The sequence below is a fragment of the Chenopodium quinoa genome, unplaced genomic scaffold, assembly GCF_001683475.1.
Source record: "Chenopodium quinoa cultivar QQ74 unplaced genomic scaffold, ASM168347v1, whole genome shotgun sequence".
Lineage (NCBI taxonomy): Eukaryota > Viridiplantae > Streptophyta > Magnoliopsida > Caryophyllales > Amaranthaceae > Chenopodium > Chenopodium quinoa.
In genome coordinates this window covers 3,250,591-3,277,501 of record NW_018743979.1, presented here as the reverse complement: position 1 = coordinate 3,277,501, position 26,911 = coordinate 3,250,591, and the positions used below count along the sequence as shown (strand labels likewise).

Sequence of the window (26,911 nt, the reverse complement as noted above, 5' to 3'; positions counted from 1 at the left end):
ATAGTTGTTCTACTCCTAACATATAATTCAACCAACAAGAGGAAATGTAATCCCTAGAAGATACCAAAGGTTTCTCTCGAGTTATCAATGGCTTTCCTAATCACAATCAAGCCCACTCTCGTAGAATCATGCAAATTAGAGACATTAAGCATATTACTTAGCTATCTAATCATTCATTCAACTACTCTTGTGAAGAACTTCAAACCCTTAATTGATTTATTCAAACCTGCTAAAACCCAACTCTTGTTGTGATAAAAACAATGGATTAATAACAATACCAATTATCTATAATCTAGTATTGGCATAAGCACAGTCAATTAAGCAATTCAATTGCAATTATCATTAGAGAATTTAAAGAATTAAATCATGCATTAATCATATTCGGGTTCCGGTAGATCTTAGAATGAGGAAACTACTCACCCATAATAAGAGCAATAACAAGAATTAAGGGCGTGTCTCACTAGAATGACACTCGTAATAGCAATATCACTCGTAGAGACACGGGCGTGTCTCAATTAGACATGAGCGTGTCTCACTAGAATGACACTCATAATAGCAATATCACTCTTAGAGACGCGAGCATGTCTCAATTAGACATGGGCGTGTCTCGCTGGGCCAACTTCACTGGATGGGGCATACATGCCCACATTCAACACGAACATGCCTCCCTTAGCATGTGGCTACCAGCTCGATGCACTCGACTTAACACGAGTGTGTCTTAATTAGACATGGGCGTGCCCCACTCAAAACTTCAAAACTTAACTTCCTATTTCTCTTAAAACGGACTAACATGCCCATGCCTTGTGTATCATGGGGGTGTCTGGCTGGGACTTGGCTTCAAATGACTTAAGCTTTGATCAATGAGCTTCGTGAAGGTTTGTGAGCCTATGTTTAGTTGTGTGACAACATAAAGTCTACAAATTAGCCTCGTTCATCCTGAAATACATCAAAAACAACGAAACTACCCATAAAAGCACCATAATATCACAACTAAACCAAATCAAGCCATAGTGAGTTATTTAAATGTAGACTCGAAAACTAACTAAAAAGACTCTAAAAACACGCACAATACACGACTTATCATAGATAATATCATGGAGCAAATAGAGTATATCTTCAAGCCTATAGACCAGATGATTTATCATCCAGGCAATGAATGATATTATAGACACAATAGATGATATCATCCAGCTTATAGATGATATCATGGAACTAATAGAAGATATCATCTAGACAATGGATGATATCATCCAGCCTATAAATGATATCATGTAGTACCTTATAGAAGATATCATAGAAATGATGATATCAATGGATGATATCATAAAAATAATGGATGATATCATCCAACCAATTGATGACATATCCCTAGAATTAATATTATATATATATATATATATATATATATATATATATATATATATATATATATATATATATATATATATATATATACTCCTGGGGTATTATGGATCATGGTACTTCATACCCAATATGCTAGAGTTATTTTGCCTAAATCTTATGTTATTTTGCTTAAATGTTGTGTTATTTTGCTAAAACAATATGTTATTTACTTATTTACTTCAACCTCGTTCATCAGCTCGTGCTATTTTATATAAAATTTGTGTTATTTTGCCAAGGCATTGTTTTATTTTACATAAGTTTCAGTTCATGTTATTTTACCAATAATACCCGTATTATTTACACAAACTCTGTGTTATTTTCTTAGACCTTGTGTTAGTTTGCTTAAAAGTGGTAATTTTTTGTATTCAAAACCAACTTATGTGTATTCTCACTACTTTGAGAGAATTAAATATTACATGAAAATTATTGTTAAGAGTATGGACTATTCAACTAACACAAAAGCTTTATACAGTAAAATGATCGATGCAGGTTGAATATAAAAAACAACTTGCATGTATAAAATAACATGTACTTATTTAAAAATAGCATATATATAAATTGAAATAATAAGAAGTTCATATCAAAATAACATGAATTTATAAACCTCATAAGGTACTCCAGGGGTAAGATAGAAATTGTGTAGAAATGAAAGATATCATCTAATTAATTAATCATATCATCTAACCAAATAATCATCATACAAACCACAAATCATATCATCCAAACAATGAATCATATTATCTAACCTAGAAATTAAAAATATCATCTAAACATTGAATGATATCATCTAACAAATTAATCATGTCATCCGGCCGATATCATGCATCCAACCTAAAAATTGTATTATTCTCTCATTTCCAACCATTCAACATCTTACTTTAATATATATATATATATATATATATATATATATATATATATATATATATATATATATATATATATAAAACGAAATTAGTCACATATCTTGAAACAAATTCTTCTGAAATATTCTGTAAAAATTACAAATGATTCAGACAAATGGAAACATGTAAATAAAATTTAAATTAGATATTACTATCAACCTTTGTAAAAAAAAAAATAGAGATAATGTGAGAGAAATTGATTGGCGATGGAAGTAGTGGAAGCAGAGGAAACTAAAGTCAAAATCGGTTGTTGTAACATTTTGTCGTCTGTGAAGCTTCTTATGGAGGAAGCTAAGCCAAAACCGGCTCTTTAAATGGCTTGGCTATAGCACGCTCTATTGCTAAGGCTTTGTCGACGACTTCTCGAACAATTCGGCTTGGACGCGGCGTCGCCATTGTAGACGTTGTTGATGACGACGACGTTGATGGTGAGATTTGGACTTGGTGAAGAGCTTAAAGTAGCTTTGTTGAGTATATTTGTTGAGTTTTTTCGGACTTCTAGGAAAAAGTTTGAATGTCGCCATTGTTATGGTTTGAAGAATAAAAAGATTGTGATGATGAAGAATAAAGAGATTTTACAAAGAGGTTGATAAAGGAATTTCTAGAAGTTGACATTATTGATTGATGAAAATTAGAGTGAGGTTGAGGAGAGAGAAAATATCAATAGTTGCAAAGAGGAAACCGATGATGATGGAGGTGAAATGATGTTCTGCTTGGTTTTGTTTTTGATTGAGCTTAGTGAGGATGAAATACTTTGGCATAATTGTAATGAAGGTGGGCCATTTCATAAATGGTTGCGTGAGGCTTGCCTCACCCAATACTTTGTGTTTTGCTTATGGGGCAAACAAAAAGGGTAAAGAGTAAGGGTGAAGCCACTTATGGGCTAGAAAAAGTTTGGCCTAACTCCACACCCAATCACTATCTTAGATTAAAAGAATTAAAACATACACTATCAAATTTTCAATCTTGCCTCAATAGTGGTTAGTGAATGATAAACATAAAAAAATATCTTTGTTGCAAGTGGCAACACTTATAACTTATCTTTGTTTAAAGACTTCAAATCAAAGCTTTATATAAAATCAAATTTTCATTCTTTTATTCTAAAAACTTTTTCATTTTAATTTTAATTTTTAAAATTTAATATTTTTATTGATAAAAGTATTTCTCTTAATATAACATCTACATTTTATTATTATACCATCATTGTTGAAATTTTAACTCTAATGAGTATAACGATATAATCCCCTCTATATTAAAATCTTGGATGCCCTTGAGAATGAGAGAACGAATAATTTTTTATTGTGAAGTTTCAAAGCTAAGGTCGAATTGAACGGTATAACAAGTGGCAATTATTATAAAAAGTTTCATGTTTTGCAAATTTTTATTACAAAATATTACCTCTAATGTGAAAACAACAAATAAAGATGTATCCTAATTTTTTTTTTTAACAAAATATTATCAGTTTATTGAAGGATTTGTTTATGGTTGATAACTTTTAATTTATCACAATGATTTATTCTATTGAAAATATAGATACACTTATATTCAATGATGTGAATATAAGGGTGGAAAATAAATGATGCTTTTAATGTGTTTATAAGGGTGTGTGTTTTGTGTAATTAAAAGATTTTGGACCTTCAACATGATGTATGTATATTTATTAATCATATACGGAGTACTAAGAATTAGCTTTAATTTTATTGATCATTTCTCCTTGAACCACTTTAACACGTCAGCTTGAGGTTGTTGCAAATTAGTTTCAATAGTTCTTGATGTAATAAATGTCTTGGTTATATCCATTGTAATAAGTAGCAGAGTATATAAGTTGTATATAAGCTATTGCTAACTACTTCTTTTTCATTAATTTGTGAACCCTGATAGCCTGCTACCCAAAAGGACTATAGTTAGGGTACAATGGTTTTTTATTTATTCACGAAAAGTTGTTTGATATAGTGGTATGTAATAACAATACTTGGTAACTAAATAACAATATCTTACTTTATTATAACAATATTAATTAAATATAAATTTTTATTATAATTCGACCTGATTAACACTTAAATAACTTTTAATGGTACTAGTTTTCATTACTCTACACTTATATCTTAAATAAATACATGTTTAGATGTAATAGCCCACCATGCATCGCAATATTAAATGTTTAATTAGAGAGTTTTGACCAAATACCCGAACTTAGTTGACAATAGAACCTCCGACGTTCTGATCTTTCGGCATCACCAAGGTAGCTAACCCCAACCTTTTCTTCCTCAGATCAGGCACACTATATTGTAGATCTAACTCGTTTCATACCTTAGATTGTAGTCTCTATTCAAACAATCTCTATTATGTTTATGATGGAACTTTTAAACTGAAACATCGATCTCTTATTTGAGATATAAGCTTCGAGAGGATAATTTTCCCTTTAAAAAGAAACTTTTATTTAATTTAAAAAGATTACAATACTTATATATTACAACACTCTTAAACTGAAAGCTTAAACAGACATGACAAGAATGAGAGTTTTTCTCTACTTTAAGAGAGATGGAGAACTAATCTTTCTCTTAATTTGAGGATTTTCTCTAGAGAACTTTCCTATATTTTCAGGAATACTCTAGCCAACTCACTTCAAGCCTGCCTTCTCTTGAATCTTACAATCCTTTATATAGTAACGGATTCTCACACCCTACCGACACTTTCTATGGTTTACAATGCTCTTGATCGACTCAACAAATGGATGTAGTCCATCCCTTTTTTCAAACAAACTTTTGAAAAGAAATATAGAACGCTGCACTATTTAAAATATAGCTACAATAAAAGGGTATGCATGATTGTTGTTATGCGGCTCAGTCTTCCACTATTCGTTCATCATCTCTTGCAGGTCAATTTCACTATCTTTGTTGTCTTCATAGTGAACATATATGGGGTTATCTTCTTAAGTCGAGATCTTGGACACATTTGGTAGCATATGATTCATCCCATGTGACAAAGATTTCCAATAGATGTTCTTTCTCTTTCAAGGATATAAATCTTCTAGCTTTAACCTGTTCAAGATAATCATACACTAATTCACCATGTAATATTCCTTCTTATAAATAATTTTTTAACTATACTGGTGCTACAATAGTTGTATTTCCTACATGAATTACAACTGGGGGTTCTTCCGTTATTTCCAAGAATTAATTGAGGTATTAAGCAATATAGTAGAATCTATATGCTCTTGCTTCAATAGGATCCCTTACTCGTCTTTGCTAGACACATACTAGATCTTTGACCTTGCGATAAACATATTCAAACAAGATTAAGTAATGTGGAAGGACTCATAATGCCCTCAACTACTTCAATGGTTGCACATTGCAATTGGATTGATCAATTCTTTCTTTGTACCACGTTGCATCATAAATTCTTCTAAAAACATATCTTAGGAAGTTTGTGAATTTCCCAAAGAATGGCTCAATGCTATGAAACATTTCGTAATTTCAAGCTCTATAATGTTCAGCATCATAAGGTGACTACCCATTCCCGATAATGTAGATGAATTGACACAATTTCCACTCTAGAATTTGTGTTGAAGATTATTCTACTACCCCATAGATCAAACATATCATATATTTTCTAAGATCTTGATACTACTAGATTGTACCAAAACCTAAAATTTTTATCCCTTATTTTATTTATTATTATATTCTGAATATCTGGAACCAATAGCAGAATTGTAACCATTACTTCATACATCAAGAACCTTTGAACAACTACGTGACAACTTTTTTATTATGCCTTCTCTTGATCTCTTTTTCGAGGAAAAGATCATAACCTCCATTAAGGCCCAAGTGGAGGGTGACACTCGCTCCATTGTTTTCTCAGTTTCTTCAATGAGAGTTTTCCTCTCTACATCCATCTTTTGTATTTGGTCTTTTGGAGATGTTTGAGGTTTCTTGGATTTTATTTCTATTAGTTAGTTCTCAAGTGAGACTATCTACTGATGAGCTCTTTGATCCTTGTATATGTACAACAGTAAAAGAAAACTGGTTAAGCCTTAATTGCCAACATAGGATTCTCCATTGTGCTTGCATATTAGACAAATTCTTTTTAGTAAAGCCTAGTATGCCTTTGCAACCCAATCTAATTAGAAACTTTTTAGGGGCTAAGAAGATTAAGAACTTCCTGATCCCTCAAATGACTGCAAGGATTTCCTTTTGCACTATTGGATAATTTAACTCAAATTTATTAATACTTGCACTGTTGTATCGGCAAAGCCATTTTCCGTATTTTATTTTTAACACAACACTCCAATTCTCATTACTAGTATCTATATCAAGGATTAAATCATACTCACTAGTAGGAAGTGTAAGTACATGAAGATCTTTACACATAAATTTTAAATCTTGAACAATTTTTGAATTACTTTTTGTCCAGTTGTAAGTTATTTCTTTCTTGAGTTTTTGTTCTAATGATTTCCTTAGCAAAGCAAGATTTTTTATGAAATCAAAAGCGTAAGTTAGACATCCTAGAAACCTTTCTAGTTATTTAATTTCTATCTTCAACTACATTTGGCAATTGTTCAATCTTTTCAAGAATATGCTTTCCAAGATAATCTATCCTGCTTTGATTTCTAATCCTAGAAATTCAATGTCTTGTTTAGCATAGACACATTTATCTTTCTAAGGATTATTCCATGTTCAACACATTTTTGTGTTACAACTTTAAGATCATTCTTATGATGCTCTAAATCTTTCGAGAAGATTAAAAATATCATCTATATAGGTTAAACAACAATGATGAAGTTCTTAAAAGATATTATCCATTCTTCTCTAAAATATTTGTGGAGCATTTTTTAATCTAAGGGCATCACTAACCATTCGTAATATCCTTGAGGGGCACTAAAAGCAGTTAATGGAATGCTTTCTTCTTCCATTTTAATATGCCAATAATCAATCTTACAATCCATTTTAGAAAACCAAGTGGCTCCTTGTATTCTATTGAATAATACAGTTTTATTAGGAATATAATAACCATCAAAGTATTATCATTTAGTTTCTTATAGTTTATAACCGTTACCTCTTACCATGAATGTTGGACTATTACGAGGACTTTTGCTATTCCTAATTAACTTATTTTTCAATAATTCTTCTATTTTTTTATCAAATTCCAATATGTCTTGGTAGCTATAAACCATTTGTCTTACTCTAATAATCTTATTAGGATTTGTTAGAGTTATTTTAGCATTTTTCTTATCCTTTTCCCAATGTTCTAATGGATTTGTAAAATATAACTTCTCACATAATTTTTCTTATGGCTTAATTATCCGATTTATTAATGATGATTAGCACTCAGAAATTCTAAGTGCAACCCTTCGTTGTGTGAGAGTAACCCTATCACCAATCACCACGCTGGCTGTGCGGAAATTCCATAGTTTGATTAGGATAGGCTTTTGTTATCTTTTGAATAGGAACAGAATGACCATTATTAAATTGTGACTCGAAATCTAGTAGGGTTGACTTTGAATGTAGATATCTTCTTAACTATAAGTGATTTTAGGTGATTCAAGTTGGAGGTGATAGCTTGTTTCAAGAGTTTTCTGACGATAGGTCGTATGCCAATTTCGATAAGAACGAGAAAGTTGTGGCCGTTTTACGAAGACATGACGAAGCTGGAACGTTGTTGACTGTAGACACCTGATTGTGTCTACCCAAAAACCAAACCTAGTGATGAGAACCTTTCACGTCTTTGATTAATGAGTTCGGTAAGGATTTGAAGAGTCTTGTGAAGTCTCCTTAAGCCTTGACCATAACCCTAACCTTTCCTAAAATGTTTTAATCCAAAATCATTCATTTCGTGTCTTTAAACCCAAAATCATTCATTTTGTGCCTTGAAAATCATTCATTTCGTGTCCAACTCATAAAAACGTCCTAACTAGATTATTTTGGTCCATAATCTGGTCTAATTATTGCTTAATTTTATGGGGCTTAAAAAGGGATTTCCAACGATATATTATAAGCCCAAATTCGACTTGAAACGAATATGTTATGGCTAAAATATTAAACTGAGCCCAAACCGAGCCTAGGTCCACCTTACCTACGACCCAATGATCATGTGAAGGTCCAAATACCTTATTCCTAATCCTAAACCAATTAGAATTTTTTAGGAACTTCTAGAAGTTTCTAATCTATCCTTTCCAAAAAGATAAAGATAAAAGAGTTTGAGATTAAAAAAAAAATTCTCTTTTGATAATCCTAAACTGACACTATTCCACTATTTTGATCATATCTAAAATTATACAAAAGATATCAATTTTATTCCAATTGGGTTGGAAAGTAGACTTCTAAAGCTTTCCAACGATATATTATTTATCGGATTCTAATTTCTAGATCAAAAGTTATGATAAAAACAAAAATCATAAAATTGCAGGACGACCATCGCACCACGTCACCCGCGATGAAACCTGTTTTATTCTGTTTCAAATTCTGATTTTTTTGCATTGCTTCGACTCTCTTTTTCCCTTATAAATATAGGTCTTTTCTCCCCATTTCAGATCAAGGACAATAGCCATCAATAACCTTGATCAACAATCATCATCATCACCCCTAATATTCTTTATCATCTCTTCTCTCTCTTGATTCCATGTTCTTAGCCTTACCCTAAACATATCCTTGATACTCATCCAAATCTGTCACCATACCTCATTCACGAGATTTGAATACTCCTAACCATCCTCGACGTTGCCTTTGACCTCGACGTGAGAGGTTGATAGTTCTGAGGGTTTGATCCAAAATCTGTATTTCAATTCATATGTGATTTATTTACTTTATTGATTTAATCTTTTCTTGAAGTTTACTAACACGTGTATTGTATTAATAGCAAGAAGGTTGAGGCATCAAAGTGAGTAATTCAATCTTCCTCGTAATTATTCTTTTTATTTTGGAGTAGAAATCATGTTTAGAATATTATTTTAATTCCTAGTATCATGTTAGGATGTTGATTATGATTCCTAGTATCATGTTAGGATGTCTTTATGATTTCTAGTATCATGTTTAGGATGTTATATTAATTCCTAGTATCATGTTAGGATGTTGATTATGATTTCTAGTATCATGTTTAGGGTAACGCTTTGATTTTGATTATTAGTGACATGGTAGGATTTGTTATTAATCCGTTTAGTATCATGCCTAGGATCTTACTATTAACGATGTTTTGATGATGTTATTATGATGATGATTGTTGTGTCAATTAATTATACGTTGATTGATCATTCATGATTTATTGTTATTGCTTGATCATGCCCCTTTTTGCAGGTTTAAAGGGAATTTGTACTTGAAATCACGCCTAATAAGATTATTAATAATTTGATTTAGGCTAATATGACTTTAATCCAAGTGATCACCAATAATAGATTTGATTGTGCATTATTAATCAACCAACGTAGATTAAATATACTTAGGATTAACTTTATGTATGTATGTTGATAGGAAAGCGCACACATGAATATCATAAGAATTAAGTAGAGGCCGATTTAGGGCGGGTTCAATCTCTTTTAGGTTGGATTCGTACCATTATCCCCGAACATCCTGTCATGGTTTCGGACCATTATGGAGTTAGCAATCTCCGTGATTGTGAATGGGGTGTAACTTTCGCACCCGTGAACGATTTAAAAGTTCCTAAAACTTGTTGGCGACTCTTCTATCTCCAGCTTCCTTCCCTTGGAGCGCCGCCATGCCTAAAAGCATGAACACAATGGGGCTCAAAAGGTTGAGTTTGAAAAATTCCCTACACTGACGAAGTGCTCGACTTAATACGTTCGTGCATGGACAAGTAGAGCGTTTTTTTGGGTCTGTTTTAAGCTTACGTGTTATATGGAATATTTCCTAAAATTCTATCTTTTCTACGACGGCTATTTGAGTATGCTCGGGGAACAATGTAGGGTTATATTAGGGTTTCCTTGTGTTATAAAAGGACTATTTAGTTGATCAATTAGATCATACCATTTTGAACCATTAGATTTAGGACTCCTTGTATTATTCTCTTGTTCTTTCTCCATTATAGTGATTAAGCTCTCGAATCCCCTACCCGTGGATGTAGGTCTAATTTGACCGAACCACGTAAATCCTTGTGTTATTTGTTTATCTTCTTTATTTCTTTTCTCGTTCTTATTATTCATTGACTTGTTCCACATTAATCAAACACAATTACACCCTTATTTTCCAACAACTATTAATAGTAAAAATAATTTGATCAACGGTTTGAGTACATGGAGAATATAGTCTTTGAAAATTATTTCCTATTATCATATCGTAGCTAGGTTGATCAGTTACCCATAAAATAGGAATAACACATTGAACTCCTCCAATTTCTATTGGTAACTCTTCTATTATTTCCATATGCATCATAACCCTATTATTAGAAATTTTAATTTGCATAGGATTTTTAGGCTTTTTCCACAAGAATTCTGGAAATAAAGATCTTTTTCCAAAACATGTAGAACAACCACTATCGATATATGTACATGATCTATATTTGTTATAATCTTCAATGCATATATTAATTGGTATGTAAATACTATTTGGATTAGTACGAGATATTTTATTATAAGTTTCCATTTGCATATTCACTTTATATTATCTTCACACACTGGTTCACTCACAATTTTGGTCAAACATCCAATTACATCTTTTTTTTTTCGTTAGTAGGATTATTTGAATTTTCATTTATCTTTATTATAACATGAACCAATATCCATACTAAGTCTTGCTAGTTATTTAAGGCTTTCTTAGTTTCAAATTTTTCACTTAGCTTCTTAATTAAATCTAATAACTCCTCATCTTCGTCTGACTTTTCATTGACTTGTTTTTTCATCTTTATGATACTATACTTTTATCTACTCAGACTTGGTGATCTAAAACTCATACTTTTTTGCATTCTAGGGTTTGTATTTATTCCATGACTCTTTTGTGGCTGTCCAATCTCTCTATTATATAAGCCAAGGGAATGATATGGTTTCCTAAAAAGTCTTGTATAGGGCGGTCTTACGTTAATTTTACTGTAAAACGGTTAATTGAGGGTAACTTTAATAATTTTAGAGTAACTTTAATCACTAAGGGTAACTTGTAATTTGTAATTAGTTTGATTGTATTTTAATGTGTAATTTTTAAAGGATACACAATATGAAGGCTAATATGATAAATCTAATATATTATAAGTGTTTTCTAAGGGTAAATTTATGTTAGAAAAATGGTAGCTTTTTGTAGTATATAAGGGTAACTCCAAAATACTTATAGGGTAACTTGAATCCGTTTTACAATAAGTTAATGAAAGCCCGTCTTAATAAAAAATTTGTGATGGTTTTCCCTTGAAAAAACCTTAGTACCCTCCTTTCTTAAATACATAATGGATCAGCGTATTCCGTGTGGCCGGCTGACTCACACAAAAACACTGACCGGGTAACCCATGATCGAGTAACCCTATACTTGAGTAATCCCTAATCGACCTAGTAACCCCTGACTGGCCGAGCAACCCCTGATCGAGTAACCCCTGACTGATCGGGTTTGCGCTCCATATCCAACGCTTGTAGTGGCTCAAATAAATCCGGGAAAATGCTCCAAATATGCAATACAATACCATAGTTATGAAAACACTAGAAAACACATATTAGTAATAAAAATAGCTCCGTAGAACCAAAAATACTCCTAAATATGACCAAGGGACGGGGGTAAATCACTATATAAATTCGACATATCATAAATCGTTTTAGGTTTTTTTTTATTTTTTTTTATTTTTTTTTGTTTAAAAAAGTATTAAGAGGGGTATTGCTAGTGTTCATATTTTGAACACCAAATTTTTATTCCTCATTTATCTTCACTTATATATTAGAGAATAATGCTTATGCACATTTGGAATTTTTTATTTATATTTTTTTTTTTTGTTTTTTTCTGAAATTTTCTTTGATAACACTCTGTTTTTTGATTTTGTTTTTGGTAATTTTTTTTTAAAAAAACTTAATATTTTTGGTAGTCATAAGCAATTTATATTTATTATTTATTACATTAATGATTAAATTTTATTAAAATTTAACTATATTCAGATTTTTTTATACAATTAATTATTTAATAAATAATTTTTTAAAAAAAATTAAACCCACCACTCCCCTGCCATCGATCAGCCGCCCTCCCCTGCCTTCATCCCTTGCCGGCAGCGCCCCTCCCCTTTGTCGACTCCCCCGCCGGGAGTCGACACCCCAAGCCCCCCCCGGCCCCCCGCGCCTGCCATCATGATCCTCCTTCTTCCTGTTCCTCTTCCTCCATCCATGAAACTTCTTCTTCTTCTCCTCTTTACTGTAATTTTTTCTCTCTCCTCCCAAATTCTTCTTCATCCCTCCACAACACCGCTTTACTCCTCAAATTCCACCATGAATTTAACCCACACAACAACTGCCTCTCCAATTTGAAGCTTGTTTATCTCTCTCATAACGATTTTTCCGGTGAAATTCCGCCAGAATTGGGTGATTTACTGCGTCTTTTCTAATTAAATGTGTCCGATAATAACCTTGAAGGTTGGTTGCCGGTGGAATAGAAAATCTTACTGGTTGCTCACTTTTCGGGTACAAACCAACACGATTTTTTGGGTTATCCCTGATTTTTCTAGGAGTAAAGGGGAGAAGAAGAGATTCAGGGAAACGAGAGTTGGGGGTGTCAGGATGTAGGACACCAGAGGGGGGAAGCCTAGCGCTGGCGGGAAGGGGGGGTTTCCGGATTGGCAATGGAGGGGAAGGGTGGGTTGTTATTTTTTTTTAAAAAAAATTAATCCTTAAAAAAAGTTAAAAATTTAACCATGGTTAATGATTTTAATTAAAAATAGTTATTATCATTGGAAATCAATAATACAATAATGCTACCAAGGATAATAGATTTTTTTACAATTTACCATAGAAAAAATAAAAAATTCGATGTTTCAAAAGAGAATTTCCCTTATTTTTTTTTTTCACTATATTATATACATCTGAATTTTTACAATGCTTACAAGAGTATACTAGTTTTTTATATGCGCGATGCGTGCATAACTTTTCACGTAAGCAAACATTATTAATTAAATAAAAACAATCTAAAATGATCTATATCAATCCAATGTTATGGTTTTTGATGTCAAATAAAAACTATAGCAAGCAATTTTGTAAAGTTCTTGTAAAAAAAAAGTAATATGTAAAGGTTAATGGTTATAATTCATCACAATTATTAAGATTAAAGAATAATAAATAAATCATATAAAAGTTTATGAATTTTTATTTTAGTGTATTTCGTATTATTTTATAAATGCTAGATTGTCAAGATCTTTCATATGATATTTCATTTAGTAATAAGTTATAAATAAATTTATAGTTGAATTGCTACAATAATGTAATTTCAAATTAAATTTTGAACAATTTTATGCATTGTGATATGTAGACGAGAATGATAGAATTTTATTGCATCAATGATCGATTTAACAATGATTAATGATAAAAAAAAATTCAAATTATGTTAATTGTAATGTGAAATTAATATACATATTGGAATGACAAAGAACAGATGAACATCATATTTGTCCCTCTAGCTGTTACAAAAATATTATATCAAAGAACTTGATTAATCATTAGAAAATCAGAAGTACAGTTATGAATATATTACGTAAAAAGGTGTTAAAACAAAGCGATATGTAAAATAGTCACCAATTGTGTTGTTTAATAATAATTAGATCAGAAATCACTAATTACCTCCAAATATAATAATGCACGATATTCTATATAAAGTAAATGTGTTACATAATCATACAATAGAGACAAAAAAGAAGATAGAGGTATGGTGTTTTGAGTGATTGATTTAGAAGGGATTGGAGTTGAGTTATGTAGTAGATAATTTTCACTTTTTTTATTATTTATTTTTTGTATTTTTTTTACGGGAAGAAGATAAGATTTATTAATTGTTAATCATATTGGGTGGGATTTATTTAATCTACACTCCTTATTTGTTATAACGGATGCAAGAAAGAACAAACATTGAATGTAAAATTAACAAGAAAAACACACAAATTTACGTAGTTCACCAACAATGCGTTGGCTACGTCCACGACATGCAAGGGTAATAGTTTTATTGATCTTGGAAAAAACAGATTATAGATTCATATTTGAGACCAATCACAAAAAATAGATTGATTGTCTCCCGAATTTCTAATTTTATCTCTCTCAAAATTCATAGATGAGAAATACACAAAAGACTCTCAGATTTCTATATTAGCACATAACCAACGGCTAGAAATAATCCTAAGGGTATTTATAATTATCCATAGGCGAAAAATAGACTTTAATTAACAAAATAAATCCCACCGACAAAGAAACCTAATTCGACCAAAACTATTGAGGCACGGGCGTGCCTCAAGTCCGGAAACTTCACAAAAGTCGAAATCTGCTTCACGCATGGGCGTGCCTCAATGAACACACCCGATGACTCATTCTGGCACAGGCGTGTGTGAATGATCTTCACCTTTTCTTCGTTCAGGCACGACACGTACGTATCTTGCTCCACTTCTTCCTAATTCCCAACTCCTAGCTCCCAGTTCAAGGCTCTAGATTTAAGGCACATTCCCTACAAATTTCCACCTTGACTTGAATTCCCTCAAAATAAAACTGACGTACTAGACGCATTGATCACAGTGGCAAATGTACCAGAATACATAGATATATGTACCATATGCATCGAACATGACGTCAGATGTACCAGAAATCAGACGGATAAAACAGAAAAATAAATAACCACAATTAAACTCTCCTTGCATCAGAATTGCCTCCACTAGGCAACAAATTCGCTCTGTTAGGCACTTGATCAGATTTTCCACGTCAGGCACAAAATAGCCCCTAAGGGCTATGGATTTACCCCGAAGGGCAACTAAAAGCTTTAAATAATTTGTAAGGCCAAGCAACCTTAGGACTTACTCTACGGAACTGGATTCGAACAGATGGCTTGCCAATGCTTCTTCCTAGCACGAGCAACACCTCCCTTGGACGACTCATATATATCCACCTCTCTGTCATATAGTGCAAAAAACACCTTGTCTTCCCAACCGTGCCTTTGGGAAGGCTTCCCAAAACTTACATGCCGACCATGAGCCAAACTAAATTGACCCAATTTTTTACGGTGAAGACTGCGGTGCTTCAAATTCAAACTCCGATTGTAAGTGTATTGATCTTTCCCGGATGTGGACCACCACCCCCACCTAGAGTGACTCTTGAAGGATTTATGTCTTCTTCAAGTGCAATTACTAGATATATCAAGGATCATTATTATGGAGATAATTAGTTTATTCTTTTGGGTCGTCCTTGTCTATTGCTAGATATGATAAATGATCTTTGGGCTAGTTAAATAGTCCAAAGCCCAATAGAATGGATCCTATGAGGTCACACACAAGGGTTATAGATTGAACAAAGTATGAAGCCTATTCATGGGCCTCATGAGATAATTACAAGCCACATAAGCAATAAGGCTAGAGTTGTTTAGATTGGGTTAGGAGTTTGGGCTTCATATGGACTCTAATTATATATGAGATATATAAATAGAGGCCTTGCCTAGGGTTATATATACAAGTCAAAAACAACCTAAGCAGTAGATTGTGAAGCAAGCAACCAACTCTTTCCCCCTCTCACTCACACGCCTCTCCCCCCTCATCCGTACAGTACAACCACCGGCCCAAGGTGGACGCACGGTGGCGGTGGTGGTGGTAGTGGCTCATGGCTTGTTTGTCTCCTCTCCTCTCCATAGAAGGTTGATTGAAGGGTTCAATCACAACTAACTTGCATTAGTGGAGGTTCAATCCTTGCCCGTAGACCAAGTAGAGGAATCACATTTGAGGTTCTTGTTCTCCTTATTGTTCTTGCTTGATCACTTGTGGAATCACGCTTCAAAGGTATAATTATGTGTTCTTTGTGTGTTATACATAGATCTTGTGATTAGATGCTTATGAATACGATTCATGCAATTCCGCTTTTAATACTTAAAACTCTACAACTCTATCCTCCATATGTTTCTCAACACTACCACAAACAAACAATGTGACAACACCAGACTCTATGAACCAGATAAATTAGACCCTTGCAACATATACAATGTCTCTCATTTAACACCCTCTAGAACTACCTTTCAACCCTTTTAGACATACAACCCTCCACCTTCACTTTTGAAACTAAACCCTTTTATGTCTAGAAGACTAAACGAAATCAGATTCCTCATGACCTGTGGAACATGCCTGACATTGTTCAACATATAGAATTTACCATTATGTGTCCTAACTCTGATGGAACCTATACCAAATGTTTTGCAGACTTCTTTGTTGGCCATAATAACACCTCCATCAACCTACTTGTAGTTCGTAAACCACTCCCCGCGTGAACACATATGATAAGACACCCCCGAATTAAGAACCCACACATCAGAGTGATATGCATTTTCATTAGCAGTTAGGGCATAATCCTCATGTAAATTGGTATCATAAACTGCAATATCGGCAGACTCATAATTTTTCGGTTGTCTTACCTTCTTGGGACATTTAGATTTCCAATGCCCTTTCTCCTTATAGTACCCCTAGAAGACAATTTTTTGGATTTTCTCCTTGAATTCCCATGTCTGTTACCTTGACTGGCCACTACTAGAAAACAGGCGATTTCCGAAAAAATTATTTCGTCGGAAACTGTCTACGTAAAAGTATTTGTCGGAAAAACAACCTTTTCCGACGGAAACACTTTTCCAACGGAATTCAGGCGTCGAAAGAGATTTTTCGACCCGGAAAAGTCCATCGAAAATTTCCGACAGAATAATTTTCCGTCGGAAAATGCTTAAAAAAAAAAACCCCCACCCCACCACCCACCACTACCACATCCAACCCCTTTTCCCACCAAATCACCAAGCCAACCCGTTTTCCAACCAAACCACTTGCACTGAAAAACCCTCCCAAACCCAGAAACCCACCCACCACCCTAACCTTAACCCGTATCCCTTCCCCACCACCCTAACCCTAACCCGTATCCTCAACCCACCACCTAAATTTTCTCTTAGTCGCCCAGATCTACGAACTGCCACCACCCAAATACTCTCATAGCCACCAGATCTACCAACTGCCACCACCCACCTCGCCATCCCAACCCCCAAATAAATCGTGAAAATTACCAAAAAAAAAAAAATACCAAACAAAAATTACCAACAATAATTAGCGAAAAAAAAAATCAGAAATTACCAAAAATCAACGAAAATTAACAAAAAAAATTTAAAGAAATAAATATATATATACAATTATCTAATAAAATTTATAAACTAACATTACAATTACAATAAATATCAACTATAATCAGAATTTTTTTTAAAAAAACTAGATCTATAATCTAAACTAGATTTTTAAAAACCTTCAAACTTACGCCGTTGTACCCAGTGGTCGCCGTTGTTGTTGCTGCGATGTGGTTAGTGTGGTCGCCGGTGTTGTTGTCGATGTTGGTCATTGTTGTGGTCGTCGGTGTTGTTGTCGATGTTGGTGGTTAGGAGGAGAGAAGGAGGTGGTGTGAGAAAGAGGACAGAAGGAAGAGGAGATCGAAGAACAGAGAAAGAGCAGGGGAAAGAGAAAGAGGAGGAGAGAGAAGAGGAAAGGGAAAGAGGCGAGAGGAGAGAAGAACAAAGAAAGAGAAGGAGCAGGGAAAACTATAAAAGAGAAAGAGGAGGAAAGAGAAAGAAGATAGAAGGAGAAAGAGGCGGTATATGATAGGAGTGAATTTAGGGTTTAAATAATTTATAAATTTTTTTTTTAAAATTCCGATGGAATAATCCATCGAAAAGTATATATATTTCGACGGATTTATATTCCATCGGAAAATTCCAACGGATTTCAGACGGAATGTTTGAATTCGTCGGAAATGTCGGACGGAATATAAATCCGTCGGAAAAATCAAAATTTCCGACGGAATTACATGTCTGTCGGAACCTGTCCGTCGAAATTTGAATGTATTCTTATAGTGGGCTACTAATCCAACAGCTTGATCATATGTACCTGTACCAGACGCCTTATGGCGCAACTCTCTAATACAGAGAGCAAATCTAACCTCTACTAGAGACACTATTTCCTACCAATAATACAATTTAAGGCTGCACAAATTTCACATATGACATTGGCAAAGACACTAACAAAATTAAGGCAGTATCCTCATCCTCAACCCTAACATCAATATTACGCAATTGTAACAGAATAATACTCAATCGATCTAGGTATTCTCTAAGGGATGTACCTTCAGACATTCGCAGACCGAACAGATGTTGCTTCAATAACAACTTGTTAGTTAAAGACTTCATCATGTATAGACTCTTTAGCTTTAACCACAAACCTGATGTAGTTTCCTCCTTCGCGACCTCGGTGATAATATCGTCTGCCAGACATAACATGGTTGTTGAGTGCGCTTTCTCCCCTAAGACGGCCATCTCAGTGGTATTTGGACCCGGTGACTTCTTTGTCAATGGCACCCATAGCCCTTGTTTCCTAACAAAGCCAACATTTGGATCTGCTATAGATTAAAACTATTCCACCCCATGAACTTGTTGATCTTCACATTCAAAGCAAACATCTTTCTCACCAAAATTAAACCCTAGGCCCTAAACCTAAGCTCTTGGTACCAATTTGTTAAAATCGATGCAAGAAAGAAAAAATATTGAATGTAAAATTAACAAGAAAAACACACACAAATTTATGTGGTTCACCAACAATGCGTTGGTAACGTCCATGGGCAGGCGAGAGTAATAGTTTTATTGATTTTGAGGAAAACATATTGCAGATTCAAAACAAATTTAAGACCAATCACAGAAAACAGATTGATTGTCTCTCGGATTTCTAATGTTATCTCTCTCAAAACTCGCAAATGAGAAATATACAATAGACTCTCAGATTTCTGATTTAGCACACAACCCACAGCTAGGAAAAACCCTAAGGGTATTTACAATAATCCTTAGGCAAAGAAAGATAGACATTAATTAACAAAATAAAATAAAGCCCATGGATGAAGAAACCTAATTCGACCAAAACTGCTGAGGCATAGGCGTGCCTCCCTTAGGCATGGACGTACCTCAAGTTCAGAAACTTCATAAAAGTCAAAATCTACTGAGGCACAGACGTGCCTCCTTCAGGCATGAGCGTGCCTCAACAAACACAACCGATGACTCGTTCAGGCGCGGGCGTGCCTAGACGATATTCACTATTTCTTCGTTGAGGCACGTCTGTGCCTCCTCAAGGAATGGACGTGTCTTGCTTCACTTTTTCCTAATTCCCGACTCTTAGTTCCCAAGTCAATGCTCTAGATTCAAAGTACATTCCTTGCATAACTCTTCATAATATCTACTCAAATGTGCTAGCTTAGCTTGTGAGCAACATTGTTACGTACCCCTTCTACCAACATGAGAAAAAGAGATGAAAGTACATTGCTTTGCAAGTTCAAAAATGTCATTCACAATCAGTCCAAACCGATTGTTCTCCTTGCGCTGCTGCTGTAGATGGGGTAGCTTCAAGTTATCGGTCCTAAGCTAGTTTTTGTCAAGATATGTTGCAAAAGCGATACTAAGAGAGTGTCTAGCTTCTAAGGCTTCCACCACATCAACATTCCCATTCTCTTTCGGTGTTGAGAACTTGAGGTTGGGGGTTGAAGGACTTCTTGGGCTTTCTCTTCATTTTCTATAAGGTAAGTGTAGGAGGGCTTACCCTTGTCAAATTTTAGTCAAATTAGGGGAGGGTACGTAAGATAAATGCTCGAATTTTTGTCCCCAAATCCTTTTGTACAATCCAATACATCTCATTGGGCGATAGTCACTAAGGCTAGGTTGAATCTAACCAAGGTGACCTAGGTATTCTAGGTCCATCAAGGTGTTCCCCAGGACCTTTTGTTTGCCAGTCTCTAGGAATCCCAATAACTCAACTGCTATGTGGGTGACTATTCCTCCTATATAGATAGGGGTTCTAACCTTATCCTCTGCTGCTTTACCACCCGTTGAAAGTGTTGGGCCATTTTATAGGGAATGTTCGATTTGACTAGGTCCTTAATCATGTAAGTATCTAGAAGTTCAAGCTCGTTACCCCTAATATTTATGGTTCGTGTCTCGCAAAGATGGTTAGGCCTACGACTCTTTGCCAAAATTTTGGCACGGGATGGTGAACAAGGGTTCCCTTAGCATGTTGTATGAATTTGTAAAACTTCCTCCGTAAGGGCCATGTAAAGTTTACTAGAGTAATCCCTAAGAGGTGAGGGTTCGTCTATCTGCTTTCACACCAAAAATATTACCAAAATCATGAAAGGAAATATTAACATCATTGTTCAACAATCTAAATTGACAAAAATACTATCGGTTTTTGCTTTGATCATTTGGAAAGTAGACAAAAATTCAACGACATGATAATCATACGTATTATGGTGCATGTCTAATAATGTAGTCATACCAATAGATTTGAATAATTTTTTCATTTCTTTTTCAATTCCCATTGCAATTAAAAGTTGGATGATGAACAAAACGGGTAGCGATTACCTCCCTTGTTATTAGGTTCTTCATTCTCAAATGTTGCTCTTTGCTAACCACCACAATTTCTTTCCAACCTTCAAATTGTAGAACCGGATCAACTATAGGTTATGTTGGTTGCCGAGGAGAGCCTCCTCTTTGCATCCTAGATCTCTTGGAAGCCATTTCTAATTGGTAGATTAAGAAAACTAAGCTTTCTCTCTCTAAACTTTGATTAGGGTTTCCAAGAATATTAAGAAAACAAACCAAAATTAGGTGTATTGTTTGGAGAGTGTAGAGGGGATTTCAAAGGTGAATGAATTTTGAAAAGTTTTAAGAATTGAAGAGGAGATCTTGAATTGAATTGAAGTTGAAAAGTTGAAGTTGATTTTTCAATTCTAGAATAATTTTTTTTCCCATTAATTTAAACTATTGAACAATTAACAATTGATTGACTAATGAGTAACAAATAATATTTATGGTTCCTGTCCAAGAAAAAAAAAAATTTATGGTAAAAGATTTACATTGGCAAACGTGCATAGTCAAATTGGGAAGAACATTTGGGGATGGCGAAAGTATTATTTGGGAGTAGGACTGCTATCATTAAAAGTAGAACAACGCAAAAGGCTACAATTGTCAGAGAAAGAATTATGAACACAATAGATGTTTTTTTTGTTTTTGTTTTTCTCCCTCCTATACACAGGATTTATACCATACTTACATGTTGTTTAAGTAAATGAAACGTTTTGACGTTTTGCACTATTCATCAAATTTAGTTTGACTAATGTTTATGATTTATACATAAGAATAAATATAGTCATGTGGTTACTTGTTGGAATCGTCTCAATAAATTATTTATTTATCAATATTTAATTATTATCATATTTATTTATTGATAATTAATGATATTTTCAGTCAAAGTTTCGCATTAGCACACGTGAATAAGGAAAACGTTTAATTTATTTAAACACGGAGGGAGAAGTAAATTAATGCTTTCTTTTAGAATTCACAAAATAATTGCCTTTCTTTAACCCTTAGCGCATAGCTACTATATGTTAGAAAACATATGGCAATTTGGTTAATATGTAGAACTTAGCAAACAAATAAGATGGCAAAAAGTACCATTACATGCATAATAGGTGACAGGTGGTAGTTATTTTAGGGTAAAATATTCAACGACATAGGATGACAAAAAGTACTACTACATGCATAATATTACACAAAAAGTACTATTAACATAACTTATACTTTAACGGCACAATATACATGCATAATGGTACATTATAATGTACCACTGTAGAGTAAGCATTTTTCATTTTTAATTCTGAAACTTGTCAAATTTACATTTCTACCATCCCATATGCGTTGTAAACGCATAATAACTATGCGCTGAAATGCACTATTGAGCTGTATGCTTGTATGGGCATCACTATGCTGAAAGGGCCCGTAACTCATCAAGTGTGGTCCAATTACGGCATTTTTTTGCTTCCGTTTCCCACCTATTCTTGCACTTCAGAATTCAGACTATATGCCATTACAATGGTGTTCTGGGTCATCCCACATGGGAAGTTTAAGAAGTCCGAGCCGGTTTAGGAGATGGACTGTGGTAGGCAAGGCAGGGTTTAGGAGATGGACTAGTCCGCGTGAGTCACTTTTACGCCTTGTTTGGATAACAAAGAAGGAAAGGAAGGGGAGGGGAATTGAATGAAGGGAAGGGAAAAGAAAGGGAGGGGGAGGTGAGCTCCATTTTCCCTCCAAATCTCTCCAATTTTGGAGGGATTATGCTTATTAAAGAGAGAACGGAAAATGGATCCCTCCCTCTTCTTCCCCTTCCTTCCCCCAATCCTTTACCCAAACAAGAGAATTTATCTCCCTCCCTTTCTCTTCTCTTCTTTCCCTTACATTTTTTTCTATCAAAACAAAATGTTAGTCAATTTATAATTTGGATTCAACCCACATCACCACAACAATCCAACTACTAGCTAATTTGGTTTCTTGTTGGTTTCCAACTCTAGTCTTAATGTCTGTTTTATAGGATGTACTCCGCAAGTCATACAAAGTGATTTTCATACAAATCACACTGACTACACAATATCGACTACACTACCAAGCAAGATCAATCTGCTTTTGCAACAAATTCTACTCGGTGCACTACCGTCTCAATCATTTCCAAATGAAAACATTCAACCAGACTGATCTGATTATTACTATTATCCCACTGATAGAAGTTATCAGTAGGTGCAAGACTCATTACTGTAGATCTCTATAATTCTTTCAATTCAACAGGTTACCAAATTCACTTTGAAAAGAGCTTAGAATGAAGGTTTAAACTTTTCTTGATGTGATAAAGGGATGCAAAAGTAACTGAAAAAAAAAGCTTCCAAAGGCTAAAGCGCTCAGATGCCTCAGACAGTCTGAGCTGTAGTAGAAGCATCTCAATTTTCTTGAAGCAAAAATCTGAAATTAAAATTGACTTGATGTCCTTCAGAAAGAGTGAAAGACCAAAGATTCACTATAAAGAATTTTTTAATATAGCAAATCTGTCAGTAAATATACGAAGTATACAACATAGAATGAGCCCTATTTTTCAGCTCCCATCGTTACGGCTAGTTCACTTTGTTTCGCTTAGTACAGCAACACACTGTATTCTCACTTCATAACTTCAACAAGAAAAGAATGACAGGATGGTGTTTCCACATTAAAATTGCTAAGCTACCTCATTAGTGTAGTGCATGTTGTTTAAAAGACAGGCACATCTTCTGTATAGAGAAGGAATAGCAGGCAAATTAGCATTTTCAGCAATATCCCATTCTATGTCAGAACTTCTGTCCCATTATATTTGGTTGTACCATATAAACATTAGTGATTGATTATACGCTGGTGACATGTTAAAGTGGAGAGGAGTTCGGGCACAAGGCAGGATATAGAAGGGGGACATATGATCATTCCGAACTCCTTTTTTACAGGGGCATAGTTAAAAGCAGGTCAATAAAACATAACAAAAGGAGCACCTTCATGGATTTAAACTTCATTAACTTCTCATCGAGTATATATCCATTACAAAATAGAAAGAACTTAGAAACCATATATCCTAGTTGCATTGTAATTTATAAATAACTTCTATCTTCTTCTATGACATTTGCTAGAAATGAGAAACACTAACTAGTTGTCTTCCTTCTCAGTTTATTAGACAATTAAATTAAATATATCTTGGGAAATCTATAGCACAAGTTCACATGAATTTGATATGAACTATGCCGAAAAACTAATATTGTTCTTACCTATCAATGATTCATTGGAACGAACCTCTTCGCAAATTATGCTCTTACAGGCTTCTCTAAAACAGCTGACAAATACAACTCAGATTTCCCTGATCCTGTTTTCTCTCCTACAACCCATTTCAGCTTCTTATACCCAAATTTCTCAATCAATCTTGTTATATCCCTCTTCTTCTCATCAGTAGCACAAAAGAAGTTATCCAACCAAAACAAACCCCCAGCCCTCAAAACTCGATCAATATCGAACATCAAGAACTCAAGTTTCTCAGCCTTCCCTCCAACATCCAATGCACTTCCAGCATGAACCAAATCAAACACATTATCATAAAATGGAAATCTATGATCCAAGCTCATAAACAAAGGGAATAACCCCCTAGCAGCAATGAAATCGTTGGCGGGCGCCTCGACATTCAATGCCTGAGTAATCACAGTGACATCCCTCTCAGCCATTCTAGCAGCAAAAGTTCCTGAACCACCAGCAATATCAAGTCCAATCCTAACCCCTTCACCACCCATACTCAAAACATCATCAATTGTAAAATCATTCTTTCCTTTACCCTTAACAAACTTCTGATTCTCATTCACATTACTCAAATCAAAGCAATTAACACAATCTTTCCCTATTTTTTTACCACTCAAACAAGCAAAATTCTTGCAATTCAAACCACTCCAACTAACAATCTTATCACCAACAGTTTTCCAAAGAGATGCAGGAAATGGATACAGAAACCCTACCTTATTCAATGTCTTAGCAAAACACCTTCTTCTAGGCAAAGGCTCACACCCCTTTGAAATCAGCTTCTGGGCCAACCCCAAATCATCAGGGCAAGGCCCATTAACCTTGTAATTCATATATTGAGACAATAAATCCATTGATCTGCTGCAAGTATGACCAACTGAAGCTACCATTTCAGTGATCCCAGTTCTTGAATCTTTTCCCAGTGGCAATGAATGCCTCTGCAAGAAGATCTTAAGCTCATTGGATACACCGGATTTTGTAACATCAATCGATTCGTAACCCAGAAGCTCCTTTTCGATCTGGGTGAGCTTTTTCTGGGAAGATTGGATCTCATCCATGATCAAAGAAACTTGTTCTGTGATTAAAGAGATGTTTTTGTGAGCTTGGTGAAGTGGGGTTTGATGATTTTGTGAGGAATTGTTGCTGGGATTGTAAGTGAATGCATAAAGTGCAAAGAGATTTGTGGTAAGAACTGAAAATAGCATTAATCCATTTACTGCTGATGTGCAGATTGTTGCTCTTTTGAATCTTGCTGTTCCATCCCCTATTTTTAGGGATACTGACCCCATTATTCTGGGATTTTGGTCTTGTTCTTGTTGTTGTTGATGATGAAGAATTTGTAGAAGTGGAGAGAGAATTTGGAAGTGGGATTTTCTGGGGGAATAAGTAAGTGAGTGACTGAGAGTGAGTGCGTGAGGGTCCTGAGAGAGGAAGAAGAGATCTAGAGTGGAAAGGATAGTGAGAGTTGACAAACTAGTCAATTACTAGAAATAATGTAATAATGTTGATTTATTAACGAAAATTTAGAGTAATATTTTATGTGTTCTAGAATAATTGATATGATTTTATTTTATTTATTTATTTATTTATTTTTTTTACAACGGTCATAAAAGAGACTAATCCTCATGGTTCCTGCAAAAACAACAACAAATACAATGACAAGATGGGAAAAGCTCTTTTAGTTTTTTAAAGATGTTTCACTATTAAATACGACAAATACAATGGTACGATTTGATTTTTTTCACTATTAAATATATGACCATAGTTTTTTGCTATCATATTAAGATACTAGGGGTACACTGGTGTGCAAAAAATTATTGTATACCACGCAAATTCTTAGCTACAAACTAAGCTAGCTGCACCACTGTACCCATATATGAACATAAAGTAATTTAGAAATGAACATACGTTCTTTATATCTTAACTCTTTCTCTTCTTCTTTTTACATTATTAGTTTTCTGTCTCCTCTGTTTTCTTCTTAATATGAAATTTTCTCTCTCCTCCTTCCCCCCTCCCCCCAATTTTTATAAGTTAATTTTCTTTCGTACCTCACTTTCCTTCAATCTTTATACTTCTTTGTCCTTCTAATTCGGAAATTCTTCAATTCGTCACAATTGTAGCATTATCCATCATCATCATCTTCGTCACGATCGTGAAACTTCATCTAATTTTGGGATTTTTTTTTAATTATAAATATGTGAATGTTGTAATATTGTTAATTTTTATCATGCATTTGTGATTCCTAATCTATTATATTATAGATCGATAATTATTGTCTCTATGATAAACTAAGATTAGATTTAAGGTTGATATTCAAATTTTTAGAGTTAAAATGATTACAATTGGATCTGTGTTCTGTAAATAAAAAAAAATATATGAACATACAATACTTTAAAATTGAACATTTTGTACGAAATGAACATTTAATACACTAAAAATGAACATTAGTATATAAAAAATGAACTTAATTTAACGATATGTTTTATCTTTATTTATTGTTGATTATTATGTACTATAAATTTGAATCTATATGAATATATGAAAATCATGCTCATTTTTAATATACTAAACGTTCATAATTTTTTTAAACGTGTTTATTTGTTTAAATGTTTATTTTTTGTACTAAATGTTCATATTATATATATAATGTACTCATATATTTTTATGAAATGTTCATTTTATTATGTATGGTTCAACTATTCTATGATTGTATGATAAATGTTCATTTTTACTATACTAAATGATCATATTTTTTTTTGACATGTTCATTTTTAATTACTA

General features: G+C 33.9%; 1 protein-coding gene across 1 annotated transcript; it reads right to left on the bottom strand.

Moving 5' to 3' along the window:
• Positions 1-23,829: 23,829 nt before the first annotated feature.
• On the bottom strand, positions 23,830-25,779 carry LOC110690028. The gene has a single exon (XM_021866852.1). It carries the CDS (start codon positions 25,417-25,419, stop codon positions 24,151-24,153), a length of 1,269 nt encoding a protein of 422 aa, XP_021722544.1. The 5' UTR covers positions 25,420-25,779; the 3' UTR covers positions 23,830-24,150.
• Positions 25,780-26,911: the final 1,132 nt, after the last annotated feature.